The sequence below is a fragment of the Pterocles gutturalis genome, unplaced genomic scaffold, assembly GCF_000699245.1.
Source record: "Pterocles gutturalis isolate BGI_N339 unplaced genomic scaffold, ASM69924v1 scaffold40165, whole genome shotgun sequence".
Taxonomy (NCBI): Eukaryota; Metazoa; Chordata; class Aves; order Pterocliformes; family Pteroclidae; genus Pterocles; species Pterocles gutturalis.
This window is the reverse complement of record NW_010142223.1, coordinates 1-19,856: the sequence shown is the minus strand read 5'-3', so window position 1 is coordinate 19,856 and position 19,856 is coordinate 1. Positions and strand designations below refer to the sequence as shown.

Here is a 19,856-nt window from a genome sequence, read left to right as displayed (position 1 = left end):
GCTGAACCAAATGATGGAACATCTGTAAGCAATTTTAACCACAGGTGCACGTCATCTGGCTTATCAGGTACAAGTCCATTATATTGGAGGTCTTTCCTAGCAACAGCCCAGTGAAAATAGGTTTTCATATAAATGATTCAACATAAAGATAAAAGTGCAGTGCTCAAATCCAAAAGTAGTGAAAGAAAGAGCATGCAATCACAACAGTTTGGTAGTGCCTTGATATGAGATCCCAGTTCTTGAGCAGATGTTCCTTCTTTTCTAAGATAAAACCAATCTCATATGTATATAAACATTAAAGTATTTTAAGATGTATGTGTCCTACCTGAGACCAGCTGCACATCAGAAAGTTTCAGCTGAGAAGGAGGTCTTGTTGGCTGATAGACTTTGCCTTCCTGAGAACGTCCTTTAACAAACAACACAAACAGCTCTGTGTTTATTCACATAAAGATGTGGTTATGTATCGCTATAAACTAAGTAGGCTACAGCATTATTTTATCCTAAACATTATTTATGATGAGGAAACTCATGAGACACTCTATATGACAGAAAATTGTGACAACCACAACTGAACTTCAACTAAAGTTAAAATACATCTCGCAGCTGCTATAAAAAAAGAAGGAAAATAAAATTATTAACTTTATTTATTTATCTATTTATTTATCTAATCCTTTTTGGCTATCCATAGAGCCATGATAGAAGTGACTTACCAGTTGGTAAAGTACCTATAATTAGCACATCCTTACTCCATCAGTGATCCACACTGTAAAGGAACTCAAGTTTTAAGAGCAATGCTTTTCCTCGACCCTTTCTTCAAGCTGCATTCCTTTGCACCATGCACACTCAGGCATACTGCAAAGCACTGCAATGTTATCATAAAAGATGATCTTGCTCTTCCAATAATGACCAGCTATCTTCAAACAAGAAAGTTATTAACATGGAACAAGACCATGTTCTTCAAATGGAAACAAGTTGAAAACAATATTGGAAACAAATTTGGAAACAATATTTAAGAAACAATACAACCCCCAAAAATGATGCTTAAAAAAATTAAGCCATGATGCAGGTAGCCACTGTGCATTCATACAGCCAGGTATCCCCAGCTTAACTGCTCTATGCTCTTTCCACATTTATACATGTGAGCAGCTCTGGCAACAAAATTATTTATTTGGTTGCTCAAGACCTGCACTGGAATAATGCTGTGTGGTGATTCAAACAGCTTTAGCAGCAGCCATTTTAAATCACAGAGGCATTTTTTTTTTCAATCTGAAACAGAAAAACAATTGCTCAGAACACCTGAGATTCAGACTTAATTTTTATAAACAGTTGAAATCCCTAACAATTAGGTAAGAAGTATATAGAAGAAATCCTAAATACAGGAAACACTGTTATAAAAATAGAAGCGTAGCTATTTAAATATAGTGAAGACAAAATTACCATATATCTGCTTAAGGATGGACTGCTTGCTGGTTTTTATGGCTGAGCTGGTTTTGTTTATAGATCTAAGATTTTTACATGAAGGAACTGATTTCAGAGGGCTATGGTTCAGCTGTTTCTTCCAAGCAACCTGAATGAAGAAGGCAGCTGTCTCTTGTCTCCATTTGTCTTCATCTTCTTTGCACTGCCGCTTAGCACTAAGAAGATGAAACAACTCCTGTCTTAGCTGGTAACTAGAGAGCAGAAAAGAGAAGAGCACTTGTTTTAGGTGACCTGTTTTAACTTCAGTGCTTTCTACGCATCAGTTCACATGGTGGATTACATGAGTAACTGGGAAAACAGAACTCCCACTGATGTGCTAAGTCATTTGGATGAGAAATGTTTGCTCAGAAGAAAAAGTAGGAGCTGGGTTCAATTCTGTATGCATCCATTATTTCACACAGTTAATAAAGATTTGGCATTACAGGTATCGAAAGCTACAGTACTGCAACATCAGCTTATCAACAGCTTTATAATATATAGAAAATCTAGAGGAGACAAAACCTGCAAATATTTATGATGTAATAGTATAATCAATATTGTTTTCTCATTTTCACTAGATTCACAGCTTAATAACACCAAATTTTCTTGTGTGCCTTACCACTTTGTATTCTCAGTCAATCAGTGCAAGAGACAAGCCAAGTCCACCTCTTACAGCTTCAACTGCACATCTCCTCTAGAGAAAACAGAGCTGCTTTCCAACCCTTCTCTGAAGAAGCTCCTCTCACCTTGGTTCCAGCAATCTATTCTTGCTTTTCTTCCGTTCCCTTCAAGGGCTTCCTGTCTCCCGACACAACCTTGCCATGGCTGCTTTGATCGTACATGCAGTCACAGCCCTGTTCTGAGCAGCAGCAGTAGATTATCTGTCCTCCTTCCCCCTTCAGTGGCTAATGACACCAGCAGCAGGGAGTTGTTTTGCTTTTTTTTTTTTCTTGAATCAGATGTAAGTATTCAATCAGATATTGGCATTTCACACTCACAAGTCAATTAACTGCCCTTAGCAATTAACTCTGAATCTTCCCAGTACAAACCTGTCACAAATGAACACTGAGTAACACTTGTAAAATATTAATTATAAGTGTTTGGTAATGGGCCAAAACACATTGATCAACACCCCTTCTGGCATTCCAGAAGGCTTCTACTGGATGCCCTGGTAAAGAGAATGAGGGAGAAAGAGGTGATTTTGTTCTGTTGCTCCATCTGCAACAAGGTCTAAATTAAAACAAAAGACAACACAACCAGATATAAATTGTTTACATGTATGTTGTAAGCCAGTGAACTATGTAATTCAAACAAACCAGCAGCTGTATACAGAAAATGAGTACACAGGAGCACAACAGAATGCCAAAGGGGGATGATATGCTCGGTTACAGCTCCAATAATTTTAAACTTTAAATAAGCTGAGTAAATTACCTCTGTGAAATTTGCTGGGTGAGACAAACTTATTTAATCTTAAATTTAGTGGAGCTTCAGGATTTAGGCATGTACTGTTACACAGCTCATTAAAGTATGTAACAAATTTGGGGAGCAAATGCATCTTACCAATAAATGGCCGTAGTGCCTGCAAGTTGCCAAGTGCTGTATGAATTCAGAACAGGAGCATTATTAAGAGACAGGAGAAAAAAAATGATCCAATTTTGTTAAATAACACGTCACTGAGAACTTTTCAACAGGGTAAGAGAGGAAGAGAAAGCGAAGGGGGGGCACAATTACAGTGACTTGCTAACATAACTCAAGCTAAGGATGGGTTATGTGAATACCGCTGCAGGAAAAACAATTGGGGAACTGTTTTATACTGGAGCAGAAAAGAATACTAAGCTATTCTCTTGGAATTCAGTAATTACTGCCAGAAACCTTTGCTGATACATGAAATGACCCATTCGCAGGCACTCCACCTTTGCACCCATCTGTGATTTCATTCTTGTAGAGAACTGGTAGCTTTTAGCAAGAAGAGGGAGTCTCTGACACTGAGAATATGTAGGCAGTTCTCTTTAGAGCATGTGAGCAATTCTTAAATTCAACTCTCCTGTAACAGCCTGTTCTGATCCTAGTGAGAAAAAAAGAAGTATGGGACCAAGTTTGATGCTCTATGAATGTGATGTGGTGCCTTAACAAAACACCCAGTGCTTAGTCAACAAAACTACTGCACATAAAAGAAATGTGGAATATATGTGCAGAATGACAAAGCTGGCAAAGGGTATTCGGATTCATTGTTACAGAAGTTCTAATCTTAAAAACTGCTGCTGGTCAAAATATGCATATAGCAATAATATAGAAAAAAATACAGCTGGACTCCAGTGGGAGAGCAACAGTGACAGCAACCAACTTATTTCCAGCTTCTGTCAACTCACTGTGGACCCTGGAGAATGGCACGAGCCTCAGTGTCCCCCACGAGAGAGCAAGCCAGACACAGAATCTGTAAGCCTCAACGAGCAACATAAGCAATTAACCTTTGGCAAGCCACACACCTTAAAATACACTTTTGAGAACTACATTTATAAAGTTTGTGGACTGTGGGAATTGAAACATTTTCCCAAGAAAGGCAATTTTAATATACTTAAGTAGCCCAGTACCATTGCATTATAGCTCTCGATAAACGTTCAGTAAGTAAATCATAACTATAAAATTTGCAGAGTGAGACAAATGTATATAATCCTAATTTAGAGAAATGCCAGAACTCAAGCATGTACTTCTACATCAGCAATGTATAATTCTATTGCTGTCTACAAGTACATGCTATATACCAGTGCAAGCCTGGACCCAAAAGACAAACACAGGACTGAGTGGGACCCACAGCCACAGAGCAGGTACCTAGTTAAGAACTCTGATTTGGTGTACAGCGGATGGGAAAGGAAGTATTTCAGGGAGAGTGTCAGAATGACTGACAGTAGTTAGTAGTCAGCACATACAGCTGCCTAGTGTGAGCTAGCTGGAAACACCAACTATGACTTCTTGACAGGCAGGTGCCACCATCTGACTGGGGATCCATGTTCTAAAATACCCACACTACCTCTTTTTTTTGAGGTACGTATGAACTCTGCTTCAAAGGAAGAGGCAGAACTCTCTTCTTTTTAAAACAAAACACTATTGCTGTGATAATAGCATGGAAACTGGGAGGAGGAAATCTGGTGCAATTTCACAGCTCTCATCATCTGAGTTTCAAAACACTCAGACAATAAAGCTCACACTGAGCTTGAAGCATAAGCAGAAAAAGTGGCAGAACTGGTGGGCCTGGGAGAGAGAATGCAGGAGGGAAAGACAGCTCTTTGTAACAGGGTGTGCTCTCACCTCAGCATCACCACGCCGTGAACTGTTCTGTGTTCCACATCAACACATCCACTGAAATAAATGCATGACGATATTGCTCCAAACTTTATGAATTCCATCAAAGCTCTAGCAACAGTAAACTGACCACAGACACAACAAAGTGACAGCGGAGGAACTGCCAAACTAATCTCTCCTGTGGTCTTGCAGAATTTATGATCCCTGTTAGTATTCCATCGAAGGGAGGTCTACCAGTGATCCAGCATTTCTTCTACAGGTAGCTGGGCATTAAGACTTGATTCTACTGTTGCAGTAAACTCACTGGTTTCCCAGGGACTAGTATAAAGGACATTACTACCCTCTACATTCTCCCAGAGACCCACCAGCTGCTCCCTTCGATACAGTTTGGTTGGGGGAACAATTTTTGCATCACTACTGAACCATACCATAGGCTGTGAGAGTTGAGCTCTCTAGGAATTTCCTTGTTATTTTTTTCTTTAATTGAATACTAAGAAATATTAAAATATCTATGAAACTGTTAAACTAGTGAGAGACCTTGAAAGATCAGTTACTAGTAAAAATCAACAATTTATAGTTTTCTGCAACCACATAAAACTGAAGAAAATGTCAATAAAAATAGGAAATAAGAATTATGTACATATTATATGCTTCACCTACCGCTGCCATACTCTTCCTGTCAATTTTGATAAGAAATTATATATTAAGGAGCACGTACATCCAGAATGACTGTATTTCTGAGGCTGAAACTCAAGCATTCATGAAAGCGGCACAATACTGTGGAAAGCAAACACTGGGGCATCTCACTCTCTCTTGCCTGCCTCTTCTGTACAGCAGTTGTTCCTGCTCAGTGAAGTTATTCAAGTGAGTTTCAAGTTTTGGCAATGAACTTCCAAAGCTTCCAAACCTCTTGTGGTTTGGTTCTCCAGTTAAAAGTCAGGTCAGAATACAATTTCAAATGCATCAGTAAATGCTGGTGAAGGATCTAGTTACAAAAACCTTTTCAGGAAAAATCCTGTATCCCCACATGTGCAAGTTTGCTAATGACCATGACAGCAGTGAACTCTAGGCTTAGGCAAATCTTGATCAGCATTCTCTGAAGAAGTATCAGTGCTTGAAATATAAGTTTAATAACTTCTTCAATTATTAAAAGTCATCACTTACCTTGCACTGTTTATGAACTTACTAATGTAATTCTAGGCGACTGGAACCTACTTCCACTTGGTTGGTGAAAAATTATTAAAATTCTGATTTAATTACAACTGGTAATGTTGTGAGCAACAGGACCAAATAAAGTGCATTGCCATAAAGCCTAATTTAATTTACATCTACTTGTACCTTACTCTTCTCCAGCTACTAAAACAGTAATCTTACCTTCTCCATGTCCTCTGTATGACTGTAGCAGCATAGTTCTTCTTCCGAAACAGCTCTTTTCTTTTTCTTTCTTTTTCTATAATCTGCATTCGAATCTCTAAAGGGATTAGTTCAATATTTATGTTCTGTCGCATGGCAAAGTACAATTGATCATCTGCATTTCTGGACCCAGTTATGCCTATTATTTCCAAGTTCAAACTGTCATCAGGAGCAGAACACGCTGCTGGGTTTCTTGGCACTGTTCCAGTAGGTTCTGCCCCAGCAGACAATAAAGGGGAGGCCTTTTTTGCTAATTCCTTATTTCCCACTTTGTTATTTTGTTCTACAGCGTGCACGCTGTCATTTCTGGTGTTTACAAATACTGTTTTGGCACTTCCTGGTCTACTAGAGCCAGCTGGTGAACATCGCTCACCCTTTACCTCTTTATTTCTGGATTTCACCTGATGCCTTTTGCCTTTGGAAGCAGCTTCACACTGCTTTGTGCTTCTCACAGTTCCACCAGTACAACTGACATTGCAGAAGAACGCAGACATTCCTTCAGAACGGTCCCTGTTGCCAGATGAAGACTGACTTTGATCTCTAAATTTTTCCCCAACACTAGCAGTCCTACAAGCAGAGGTATGCCTTCTGCTCCTCCAAGCACAAGTACCCGTTGCCTCAACAGTGTGCTCCTTGTGCTTTTCTCCAGCCAGTTCTGTAGAAGCTGCAACCTGATGTTTCACTTCACCTTCTGTTCCCTCTTTTGCTTTGCCACAATGGAAACGGACACAACTTGACTTGCTTTTGATGTGTTTCCTCAATGAATCTTTAGACAGAGAAATGGAAACCAACATTCAGTCTCTGATCCAGGAAAACATAGTTTATGTCTCTAATTTTTTTGATCAGTTACCTTCGAGGCACACTAGGATTTACATAAATGAAAAAAAAAATGTATAAGCAGGAAGAATCAGAAGGGGACATGATTGCTTGTAACAGTACAGTCCCAAACTTCCTCATTTGCTTTCTGTTCTATACATATTTTTCTTTCTCACATTACATTTGAGTTAGATGCCTAAAAAAAAGTTCACAGGGGAAAACTATTTCTTAACCTACCTGAATATACTGGTGTTCTCCAAAGAAAACAGTTCACCATGTGGCGCACGAATGCAGCCCCATGAACACACCTGCTCATTCCAGTGATGACACCATAACAGACCATCACTGTTTGAACCTTAATTGCTAAACTTCTGCTCTAGCCACCCTGTATCCTGGCACATGGTGACAGACAGGGTAACCCACTGACCCAGGAAACCCAGGAAGCTTGGCTTCTCAGTACTTTCCTTGACAGCCTAAATGAAACTATGAAGTCCTTCCCATTTCTCCCTTGCTGCTGTGTGATAACAGCTTCCAAACACTCTTGTTAGGATGACTCAAAAGCCAGACTGGAGCACAAAACTGAAAATCTCCCACCTACCATCCACTTTCCATTTAACCGGAGAATGAGAAAATAGACCAGAGAGGATGAAATGTAACAAACAGACAGGGTGTTAATGGGCAGGTAAGAGTTGAAAAAAGAAAGAAGATCTTTGATGTATTGGAATCACAGAAAATCTTCTGGATCACGCAAAACCTGGTGAAACCGTGCTATATTTATCCTCACTGTAACGCCTTTACAGCATACTCTTTTGGCTGGATAACAGAATATGGCACATTAACAGATTATACAGAAAAAACGAATTTATCATCAATGATGTCTCCAACAGAGAAGATTTATCACAGTGACAGGTCAGTATGGGCTGAGAGGCTACTGTAAGTTATACACAATTGTCATATGGGTAGATAGCCCTGTATGTTCTAAGAAAGGGAAAGAAAACTGTATTATTTTAATATATTTTAATCTGTTATTAATTATTCCTTAACTGATTTGATCTATTCTCTTGATCTCCCAGAATAGAAAAGGAAAGACAATAAACAAGAGCAAAGAATTTTCTATTTAAAATTAAAATTCTGTCTTTTGCAGAAATTATATTCTACTCTTAAAGATATATTGAAAAGCAAAAGATCTCCAGGCAACAGCCTATATGATTTTAAAATACACGATTGAGAACCATCAACAGAGAAAAATTATTCTTGCATAGCTACACCAGAAGTCCAAGCTACATGCTGCTGGCATTTGCTGCTGGTTTGAATTCCCTAGGTTACTGTGAAGGGCAGTGTAGACATCTGAATACGTGGTTTTCCAAATATAACTATCAATATTAGAATACTCTGCAGAAAAGTTGGCAAATTCAGTCCTGATCTCTGCAGTCAGTTTGACTCTATAGCCCATGTGTCCCATGGACTACCTACTACTACTTCCTTAGGTCATTCTGCCAGTGCAAACCCATTATATTTGTTCCAAGAAACAGTGGGAGTCTTACTGATGCAATGCAGTTTCCATTGTCATAACCAATGGAAGAGTTTGGCTAAGAATGGATACTGGAGTCAGTAAAAGGAAAGGCTGTTTGTTTCTCTTTTATAGCTTCTTTTTCCTGGTCCTTCTCCTCTCCCTCCTTCACTGTTGTAATCCTTCCCATATCTTTCTTTCTCCTTTCCCTTTTTACATACTTATAAATTTCTCCTCATTATGTTAATTACAACTATCTATTTTTCATTTGGCAGTCACTATTTCTGATTATTCTAACATGTTTTACTTTGCCGTCTGAATATTTTAACTAGTATAAAGTTAATACACATGCAAGTACAGCTTGATAGAATTTTTAAAACCTGAGAAGGAGCTCTTGCAACTTACCTTAAATAAACTACTTGTCCAATTTTTGCATCTAATAACAAAGATGCTTTAACATCACCAGTTTTGAAAAGATTTGAACTATGGACTCCTATAACTGGCTGAAGGCAAAACTGATTGAAACGTTATTAGCATGTGTATCTCACAAAACTAATGTAAGAGTGGTCAAGAAATGATGACAAATTGATGATGCATTTACAGACAGAATAAAAGAGTGCAGCAGGGCAAGAAAAGTAACAGAAAGAGCTTCGGCACACTGTTTCGTAGTACAATTTCTAAAAACAGAGTCACTTCTCAAAAAATATCCTGGAGTGCTCTCAACAAGAGGACTTCAGAGAGAAATCATAGGAGAACCCTGTCATGGAGAATGAAGCTGACTGAACAGCTCCCTCTGTATGCTAGTTGTCACTTAAAACAATTTTATCCTCATTTTAACCTTGTTTAAAAACGAGTTACAATTTCTCCATTAACATTCTTTAAGTATCCCACAGATATTCCAAATTTCTTTAATCTAATTTTCTCCAAACAGTGAAGTTAACAGAATAACTCCCAACAACATTTTCTTACATATTTTAGATATTTTTACAGACACTGTATATACTGGTATTTTTGATTTAAGATTTTTAAGTTGACAGAACACATGCAGTAAAAGAATTTGTATCTAACTCTATCCTATATGAATTGCTTAAATAATGAAAGAATAAGAAATGACAGAAAGATAAAACAGGTCCTATATGTAACACACCCCCAGACATGGACAAAAAGGATAATCAAGACAATTAAAAAAAGATTACAAACCTTGCCTGATTTTATGACCTTCACTCTGAGGCTCCGCTGACAGGCAACTCTCCTTCGGTGTCCCTTTGTTGTCACAAGGTTTAGGTGAACCTCTGCTGTTTCTCCCTGGTTGAATTTGTGAAACATTGAGGGACAGAGGTCTCTTATGCTGTATATCAATTGGCTTTTTAGGCAACTGCGAGATGCTTGTAGTCTTCTCTCGATCTGCAGGACTCTGTTGTACTCGAAATCTATTTTTTTCCACGTTCTGCATCCCTTTCTGTAGTTTGGCTTCTTTTCTCTTACTTTCCTCTTCACGTTTCCTGTGATTATAGTCAATACCATAAGAATTCCAAAGACAGAATCTTGGGAGCATGTATCTAACTTGAACACACACATACACACACACACTCTCACTCTCTCTCTCTCTCTAGAAACCTTACACTGCCACTATAAAACCTTGACTAGAACACCTTTTTCATGAGAAAGGGACACTTACTTCATTGAAGTGTCTTAGCTTGATCCAAAATAACAAGACTTGCAGCTACAGCCTAATGAAGGTTAAGCCCTTATCAGCCAGCTGCCCATTCAGTTTGTGTCAGTTTAAACTGATTTTTAAACACACCCTTATTGAAAACAAGGAAATTTAGGGTTTTTTATAAATATATAAAAATTAAAAGCGACATTCTGAAGAAGAGGTGTCAGAAGACAAGAAATATGATACTAATAACTATGTTTTTAATTAGTAATGAGCAATGCTTTAATATAAGCAGTAATGCACTGTATTTGTAAATTAGAAAACCTTAATAAAAGATGTTATCTCTTTGAAAATTATTTTTTTTAGTTACTTGTGTCATAATTAATATATAAAATTATAAACTAACTTTAAGCTAGCTACTGGTACTAACTTGCTGCTATATATTTATCATTGGTAGATAATTATTTTACATAAACAGATTATACATTATATGAATAATAAATACTGAAAATACGAGATGTGAATTAAAAACTTGTGTGCACATAGTATGCCATTACGACATTTGGGTTTCAAAAATGAAAGAAGTCATGCGTCTCTTAAAATAGTATAGATAGAGAAGATAATTTTGGACAAGATTAGGAAAGGCACATCTGTAGAATAAAGTTTTGCATCCTATTTTGAAATACGTCAGGATATCATTGCACCTTAGCTTTTAAATTCTTTTTCCAACAAAGCAGAATAAGCCCAGTAGCACACAGCAAACATTACATACCTACCTACCATTGAATTTGTTCTTATAAATTAAGCACTGGTTGCAAGATGAAGTGACACTTTTCCTGTTGGAGTGGACAGGTGGTAGATGTCGTATCATGTAGCTGCCTGATATTTTAACTTGCTTCCAATGCTACAACATAGCTTGCAGACTGTTGACACATTAGCTCACAGCACAGCATATGACAGGTTAGTTATGCAGCATGCCATCCTCAGTTCCTGTGAGTCATATCAATGCCAGTATATGTCACTTCAATGTGAGCTGCCAGGGAGAAGCCTTAACTTTATCTGTCAGTACTATCTTATCAAGTACACTCTGCAGAAGAAGCTGATTGAACTTTGTACCTGAAAAGCTGCTAATTGTTCTAAAAAATACACTCCTGGCAGCCTGAGCTTCAGTATTCCCTCTGGCATGGAAAAATGTGGCTAGTTTCAAATAATATCGGCTACAAACAGACCATGTGGGGATGTCCGTCTCGCGTACAGCATACATCTCACTGCCATTACTCTGCTGTTTGAGCTGATAAATCAGATCTTATTATTCATAGAATAGTAATTTTCTTTTCTTCACAAGAATCAGGCAGCCTGTTACCACTATCCTCCACTCAGGGTAAGAGAAAAGAAAGTGTAAGAGAGGTTGTGTAATACACAATCAAGCCCAGGCAGCCTGCACTCTTTGTTTGGATGAGCAGATTAACTCCAGCAACACACCAATTGTACAGTTATTGAAATGACACAGGACTACAAGTTGAGAAGTAAAAGGGGATTTTTTTTAAAGGTCTTGTTTCTGTGCTAAATTTTCAGCTCATGAAATCAGAAACAGAAGGGATTTCAAAGCTCTCTATTCATAGACCATCACCCTAATTGTCACAGTAGAGCTTAATTAACAGATTCCTGAAGAATACTTATGAACCTCCCCTTGTGGTTTGCTTTATTTAGTTAGAAATACAGTTTGTTTTACAATGAAGGATATTATAAAAATTAAAATTTCCAAGTTTTACTATTGTCTGAGTTGAGAGACTAGGTTTCACGAACAAGTAAAGCAAATAGACAAGTTCCTAACTTAAGGGCTGTCAGTCATTCTCAGGAGGTTCTGGCGACTCAGCAGGATCCAAATTTTGGCTCTAAAGTTAGAAAACTACTCTGTGATAACAGAACTGGCATGCCAAAGTTTTCCATTTTAACTGCAACAGAATTCTATCCTGAATGGTCATAAATTTGTATTTCATTACCAAAGTGAGAGAATGGAAACTGAGCCTTTAGCAGATGGAAAGGAACAGTTTCAGCCTTCAGCTTTTGTGAAGACACAGAGATGCTTTGAATTTTTGATTCTGATAAAATGAAACCAACCTTTTCTATTCTGTTAAGAACACGTTGCTTTTTGTATCTACTCTGTGGAGGATGTTTTAAATTTAGAACATGTCCATATGCCTGGAGAGCATTTTTTAAAGTTATCCTTGCAAAACAAAAAGTTACTTAAAAAAATCTTAACTGAAAACAGATCTCCAGGTATGATCCTACTGCTGCTGAAGCTTTATCTGGACCAAGAGGAGTTATATTTTGTGTTGTACAAAAAAGCCATCTCCTGCTGTACAATCTAGCATGATACTGTTGAATCACATGTTTAGCTTATGATCCACTACAACCTTTTAACAGATAGTCCTTAACAAAAGTGCTAAAAAGATAGTTAATTTCCATCCAGTATTCCTATGTTGATTGGTCTTGCCAAATGTGTAGAGCTCTCAATTTGTCCTCACCTAAGCACCTAGTTTTTCCTCAACAATTTCTCATATGTATTCACACCATTCTGAATTCTGCTTTAGTCTTCAATGTCCTCACAAGTCTCATGCACCTTGGGGCCATTTGGAAATTTAACATTTCACTTCTTAAATTAAAATACTGCACAGTATCAGACTCAGAATGGATTTATGTGGAATTTTCATTAATATATACTTCCAGTTTAAAGTTGAACCATTAAACTACTCTGCATATGTTCTTCCAAGCTGTTTTCACACACCTAACAGCAGTTTAATCGAAGCTGTGTTGCCCTGCTTTGCTAATGACAATAGCACATAAGAAAGTATGAAAACTTCAGGCAAGTCTGAATGACAGCTACTGTTTCTCCCTGGCCACAAAATTTTTTTATTCTGTCACAAAAGAAAATTGAGTTGGTTTGATGTAATTTGGTCTTAACAAATTCCGACCAGCCATTACTTCTTTTTTTTTTTTTTTTTTTTTTTCCAGATACATAGAAGTTTTATTACTTATTCCAGGATAAGAAAGGTATGGAATTGCTGTAATGAGTCCAGTGAGAGGCCATGGAGAAGCTTAAGGGACCGGAGCATCTTTCATATGAGAAGAGGCTGAGAGAGCTGGGGCTGTTCAGCCTGGATAAGAGAAAGCTCAGCGAGGAATCTCATCTATGTCTATAAATACCTGACAGGAGGGAATGAAGAAGACGGAGCCAATAGCACCCATTCACAGGACAGCAGGCAATAAGCATAAATTAAAACTCTTAAATTCTATCTGAACACAAGAAAGCACTTTACTCTGAGGGTGGTCAAACACTGGAACAGGTTGCCCAGAGAAGTTGTGGAGTCTCTATTTGTATAATTATTCAAAACCTGACTGGAGACGGTCCTGGGCAAGCTGCTCTAGCTGACCCTGTTCAAGCAGAGACAGGGATGGACGAGAAAATCTCAAGAGGTCCTTTCCAACCTCAACAATTCTGTGATTCTTTGGAATGATGTTTCTAAGTCTACAGATTCCTTCCCCTTTGAGAAAGCAGACACTTACTGTAGAGACAGAAGCTCACCTTGTTACCTGTGACATCCCTAGAAGGCCTCAACTCCATTTGAGTTTGACTTTTCTGACACCATCCTTACATACCCAAGCAATGTTTTTACACCCCTCCTTTGCAGCCCGTTCCTGCTTTCACCTCCTGTATACCGCCTTGTTGCATTTAAGCTGTGTCACGGCTTTCCTGATTACCCAAACTGGTCTCCTGATATGTCTCTTTGCCCAATGACATAATAGTGTGCATGTTGTTTTGGCTTGCATCAAACTTCATTTCTTTTGATATAGATTTATTCAAAATAGGAGAACATGTTTGTATAGAAATATTTCACAGGCCTTGAATGCAGTGAATGTAACTTTGCCAGAAAATAGTACAGGTATGAGATTGGTTGACTTTTTGTTCAGGAAAAAAATAATGGAAAAAGAACAGTAATTTAAAACATACAGACTTAGGAATGATTTAGATTAGTGAGACTCTCTAAAATAACGTATTGCAAAGCAAGTTTTAAATACATACAACGAAATAGTTCGGGGGTGGGTTTTCAATCTAGGAGTTCACTATCATTCTGGATTCCCACATAATATCTACTTTTATCTAGAGACCAGAATTTTGAACATCATAGCGATATTAGTTTTTGGTATGTAGCAACACCCTGGACAATTTTAGCTGTGGGATGCACAGATGGGTATGCAGAATGATGACAACATAATGTCCCCTTGAGTTTATTACAGATCGTGAAATTGCAATTAAATAAAATTTGTTATGTGACAACTTGATTTGCTTGTATACTCCAATTGTATTTTAATTCTGTATTTGGTACACAGACTTTGTTTCTTTTGTTTTAAAACACATCAACAACAGCTTAGTAAGTTTCAGAAAGTACATCTGAAACTCACAAAGGAAAACATAACAACACCCCCAAATTTCCATGAGGCAATCCTTTTTTCATTTAATCTTCCAGATGGAGTATCACAGATTCTTCTCAAAATTACTGTCATCACAAAGAATAAAATCACCTCATTTGGTAAAGTCAGTTGTGACCACACAGCAAGAAGCAGAGTCTCCAAATTAAAAAGAAATATATAAGACATTCAGGATATTTTCAAAGGCAGCTTCTCTATGCATGGGTTTGACTTCTACTGACTTCAAGCAGAAAAGGCAAACAGCAGAAGGGCTGCAAGTTACAACTTCAGGATCTAAATATGTGAGCAAGAGATTAGGTATCTGATATTTCTAGCTTTGGCTCTTACTGGACATTAACATATTAAGCAGTATAGCAGTACCCTTCAAACGCAATGAAGGTCAGACTGGCCAGTTATGCACAACATCAAATTACTGAATTTGAAATAGAGCAGAGTGCAGCTGACTTTCTGATACATGGATGCAACAAATATACCTCTAGGTGCAGTAATTACATTGTGTGTTTATTCTTTTGATGTCTCTTTACAGAAATAATACTACAAAATAATCTAGAAATCTTTTCAGACTGATACGTTTTTTTCACTCCGGCATCAGATTTCTTCAAGAGAAACCAGGTGTTTATTTGTTCTTCTTCATATTATGAATCTTAAGGTTAAAGCCCAAGCAAGCAAAGCATTTTGGTGATCATTTATGTACCTGCTGATTTTAGAATTTCACCACTTTGCTACCATTACCTTATTCAAATAGGGTAGAAACTCAGTCAGAACTTACACATCTTACAAATAACTATTTGAACTGCATATGTTAGTTACCTACAATCAAATATAATGATTTCATGGCAACTCTCTAATTTAAGAGCAGAAAATATAAGTGCAGAGAGTGATAGTGCCAAGACAGAAGTTGCAAATAAAATCCAGGAGTTCAGTTTGCTAGAAAAGCACAACCTCCCCTGTGAAACAATAAGTTAAGCCTTGTTAAACCAGGCTTTTCCTGTTTCATTTTTTTCTGTCATCTACTTATTAATTTATTTTCAAAACCGATATCAAAGACTCGCTAAGTCAATAATTATTTCCATTACCTTAGAGTGATAAATGCTTTCCAAGCCTTTTTATCATCATACAGAACATCAGGCAAAGATTCATGGATGCTAACATGCTAGTTTCTCAGCTTTTAGTATTTTGCCTTGTTCTTGTATATTACATAAAGCTTGTTACTTAATTTGGGATTATCTGGATGTCGTGGTTTGACCTGGCTGGCAGTGAATACCATATAGCTGCTTGCTCACTTTCCCACCTCCCACGGATGGGGGAGAGAATTAGAGGTAAAGGAAAAAGAGATTCATAGGTTGAGATAAGAACTGTTTACTAACTAAACTACAATAAAACTGAAAATAATAATGATAATGATAATGATAATAATAATAGTAGTATATACAAATATACAAATGAGTGATGCACAGTGAAACTGCTCACCACCCAATGACCAAGGCTCAGGCTGTTCCTGGCTAAGGATCCTGGAGTGGGGAGACTCCCAAAACTGCAATTCCAGAAATGAGAAGAGACTGAGAGCCGACCGAGAGAGTGACAGTGCAAGTGAGAAAACTTCCGGACAGATTGTCATCTATATCCTGGGCATGATGTGGAATATACCATTGGCCAATTTGGGTCTCAATCCTAAACCAGTAACTGTGGGCTATGCTCCAGCTATGCTCCTTCCCAGCTTCCTGCACACCTGCACACTGCAAAGCATGGGAAGTTGGAAATGTCCTTGACTGTCCTGACAACAACTATAAACATCAGTGTGTTATCAGCCTTCTTCTCAGCACAAATCGAAAACATAGCCTCACTCTAGCTACTATGAAGAAAGTTAACTCTGTTCCAGCTGAAACCAGGACACTGGAAAATAATTTCCATCTATAGGTGTACGGAAAAAAATCCACTATATGCTTCCTCCAGATTCATTAATTTTACTAAGAGGAACAATAAGTGATGATGAGTAACAGATAAACACTGTTTATTCACTGATACATACATACACTGATATATATAAACTTCTGACAAATGTTTATTTGCTGGAGCAGATTTCAAGGCTTAGACTTACTTGGCAGCAGCATCTTTTCTCAGCTGTTCATGTTTCATTAAAAGATTCTTCCTCTCTTGAAAAGCCTTTCTAACTTTGTATCCTTTGTAGACAGCCTGAATTTTGAAAGCAGCAATGTCCTGTATGGCAGCTATAGACAGAGCCCCATGTTCTAACATGAATTGAATCACTTCATGATGTTCACCAAGCAAGGCATAATCAAGTGGAGTATATCTGAAAAAAACCAAAACAACAAAACAAACCCACAACAATTATCATTGAACTAGAATTCTAACCATAATGTGCATTTACTTCATGCTCATTTCATACGGCAACTACTAGTATGAAGACAGATTAAACACTGTTTTCAGCAGGCTGTTTTACTAAATTTTAAATATCATTTTCCTGTCTTACTCATTCTACACACCGTGACTATGTTTAAGGCGTATTTTAGTCTCCTAATACAAAGGGGGAGGGAGGAGGGGCAGACTATATGAAGTGTTGGATCAAACTCCTCCAAAGCCCTATCCACAGAATTAACTGCTTTAGCCAAGCAATCTTAACAAGATATTATTGAGGTTCTCATACAGAAATATAATCTAAACAAAAAGCAAGTCAAAATATTTTTCATGTTATTTCCACATGAATTTGAGTTCTAGAGATTTACTGTCAAATCTGGCTTAGCTTCAATATACAATGACTGAGGACAGTATAACTAACCAAGCAGCAGAATTACACCTGCATCAAGGGATAATAATTTTTTTTTAAGAACTAGGAAGACTTAAGTCTGTTTTCAAATGGACATGGGTGCTAAAAATATGCTTTGCTTTTTAATGGTGTCAAAGATGCTTAAGCCCTTTTAAAAATAATTCCCAAATTTCGAGTTGTCAACACAGGAGCAAAATTTACATACCTCCTTCACCAACACTGAAACATTAGGCAAAGACATTTAGTGACCAAAAATTATTAGTCACAAACCATAATCAAGACCATATAATACAAGAGTATCAAATAGCAAGTGTCAATGCATGCGATTGTGAAAATTAGGGCTCTTCTTGATGGTAACTTGGTAGGACGCAATGCTGGTAAGCAAAGAAAAACAGACAGAAAGCACAATTGGACTTGCCACACAGCAATGATTTGATGGAAGGATTAACAGTATCTGAACTGAAGTGTCTGCAGGAATAAAGACAATGACATAACATGAAAATTTGTATGTCAAGGTGTGTTGCTGATAGCATTTAAAGAGATTCAGATTTTTGATAATGCATGAATAGGAACTTCAGGAGGGACCTGATTTCAGAAAAACATTTTTAAAGTACACCTAGTTTTGAATATTTAAATTAACAGGTACAAAAGATACTAAAGTAAACTTTATGCTACATATATGCTAGCATATATGTATTACATTATGGATCCCAGTCATGAATACCTATATTCTTAAATGTGGATTCTCTAACTCTGTTAGAGTTGCCTTTGAAAGTAAAAAATTACTCAAATCAAATCTGAATAGGCTTTCGTAGAATTGGACACTAACCATTCAAGGCTACTCATACACACTCCTCACAACCAGCCATTACTCTGCTGTGTTAGTTTAAAGCCTGTTATAAATTTTCTTTTCCACTGGTTGTCTCTAAAGCAGTTAGCTTTTAAATCAAGCTGGCTTCACAGGAAAATATGCAAAGATGACATCAGCCATCAGCTGTTATACATAATTTAGCATGAAGCTGTTCAAGCAGCAGCTAGCCTGGCATCACGGGATGCATGCAGGACATCAAACTGGATTACAAAATAAATTTGCAAAGAACAACAAACCTACCATCCTCCAGACTAGCACTTGGTCCCATATCTGCAAGCGAGTGGGCAGCTTAAAATCCTAGATGCAATCTCAGTTCCATCTTTTCACAAACCTATTTAGTTTTAACGACTATGTTTCAATTTTGTACTGGTATCTCACATTGCGTTCTAAGAAAGTGAAGAAAGGAAGCTTCTTTGTATAGGTATATTGGGAAAATAAAATTACTTTTTGGTGAAATGGTTACCGATTAAAAAACAGTTTCATCCAATGACGGATTAACCATATCCGTGAGGTTATTTTTACTCTCTCTTACAACACACAACTTGCTTTTTCCACTTTCCAAGCTTCTGATCTCTTAAAAATAAAACAAGGTTCTGTAGATGTTTATGAAGAAGGAATTGTGCATTTTTTGTATATAATATATATATATTTTAGGATAATTTTATTTAAAGACTGATTCATGTAGAAATATTGTGGATCTTAGGCACACGGACTAGTGCTTAAGGGCTGACATTTGGGATATTGCTACTTATAGTCTGAGTAGATTTATACATAAGAACGTATATTAATGCCAGAAGGGAAACAAAAATAGATACTAACTGAATGACTACAGAAAAACCACAGCTAAGGTCTTTTCCTGACATTTGAGCATCATTAGTACATTTTTACAAAGTAAGGAAAATAGCAGCATCCTTTCTGGCTAAATAGCAGCTTTTAATCTTACTTATTAAGAGTAATCTAATTACAGCTGTTTATTTAATTTTCTATCAAAAATTACTAGAGAGAGCATTGGCACTACCTAATTAGGGACTACTTATACTTTCATTTGCGTTTCTCAATAAAAAATACGAACACAAAAAGAAAAGAGATCTGAGTGGTTTAGAGTAGAGAACAAAAGAGAAATGATGGGGAAAGAAAGCAATTAAGAACTGGGATAAGTATGGAAGTCTGAAATTTAGCACTAAAATATGGAGCTTCAAAGTCCTTAAGTTACTTAAAATGCTGAAATATTCAAATCTATATGGTATACTGATCATACTTTTATTTATAATTATGAGGAGGTCATCTACTCTAAAAAAGGCATTATTAATTTCTGCTGAGAGTAATTATCTTCACGGTCAGGTGACTAATTCAAGCTCCACAACCTAAATCACTTTTAAAAAACTATTATTTATATGTCAATGAAAGACAAAGAAAGGAGATGCAAATATACTGTCTCTTTATGATTACAGGAGGATTTTTTTTTTTAACTAGGCCTTTAGAATACAGCTAACAGCCAGGTAATAATCACTGCTTTAAAACATAACATAGAATCACAGGATCATTAAGGTTGGAA

The 19,856-nt window shown here is 37.1% G+C and overlaps 1 protein-coding gene across 1 annotated transcript in view; it reads right to left on the bottom strand.

Annotated features, from left to right (window-relative positions):
* Positions 1 to 16,956, bottom strand: part of LOC104469695 (inversin-like) — a gene marked incomplete at its 5' end in the record, with an annotated part of 18,905 nt that extends 1,949 nt beyond the window's left edge. Inside the window, 5 exons of the mRNA XM_010084296.1 lie at positions 326 to 406; positions 1,438 to 1,670; positions 6,133 to 6,937; positions 9,698 to 9,999; positions 16,744 to 16,956. Coding sequence (XP_010082598.1) covers positions 326 to 406; positions 1,438 to 1,670; positions 6,133 to 6,937; positions 9,698 to 9,999; positions 16,744 to 16,956 — 1,634 coding nt within the window. The remainder of the gene's footprint in view (positions 1 to 325; positions 407 to 1,437; positions 1,671 to 6,132; positions 6,938 to 9,697; positions 10,000 to 16,743) is intronic.
* Positions 16,957 to 19,856: the final 2,900 nt, after the last annotated feature.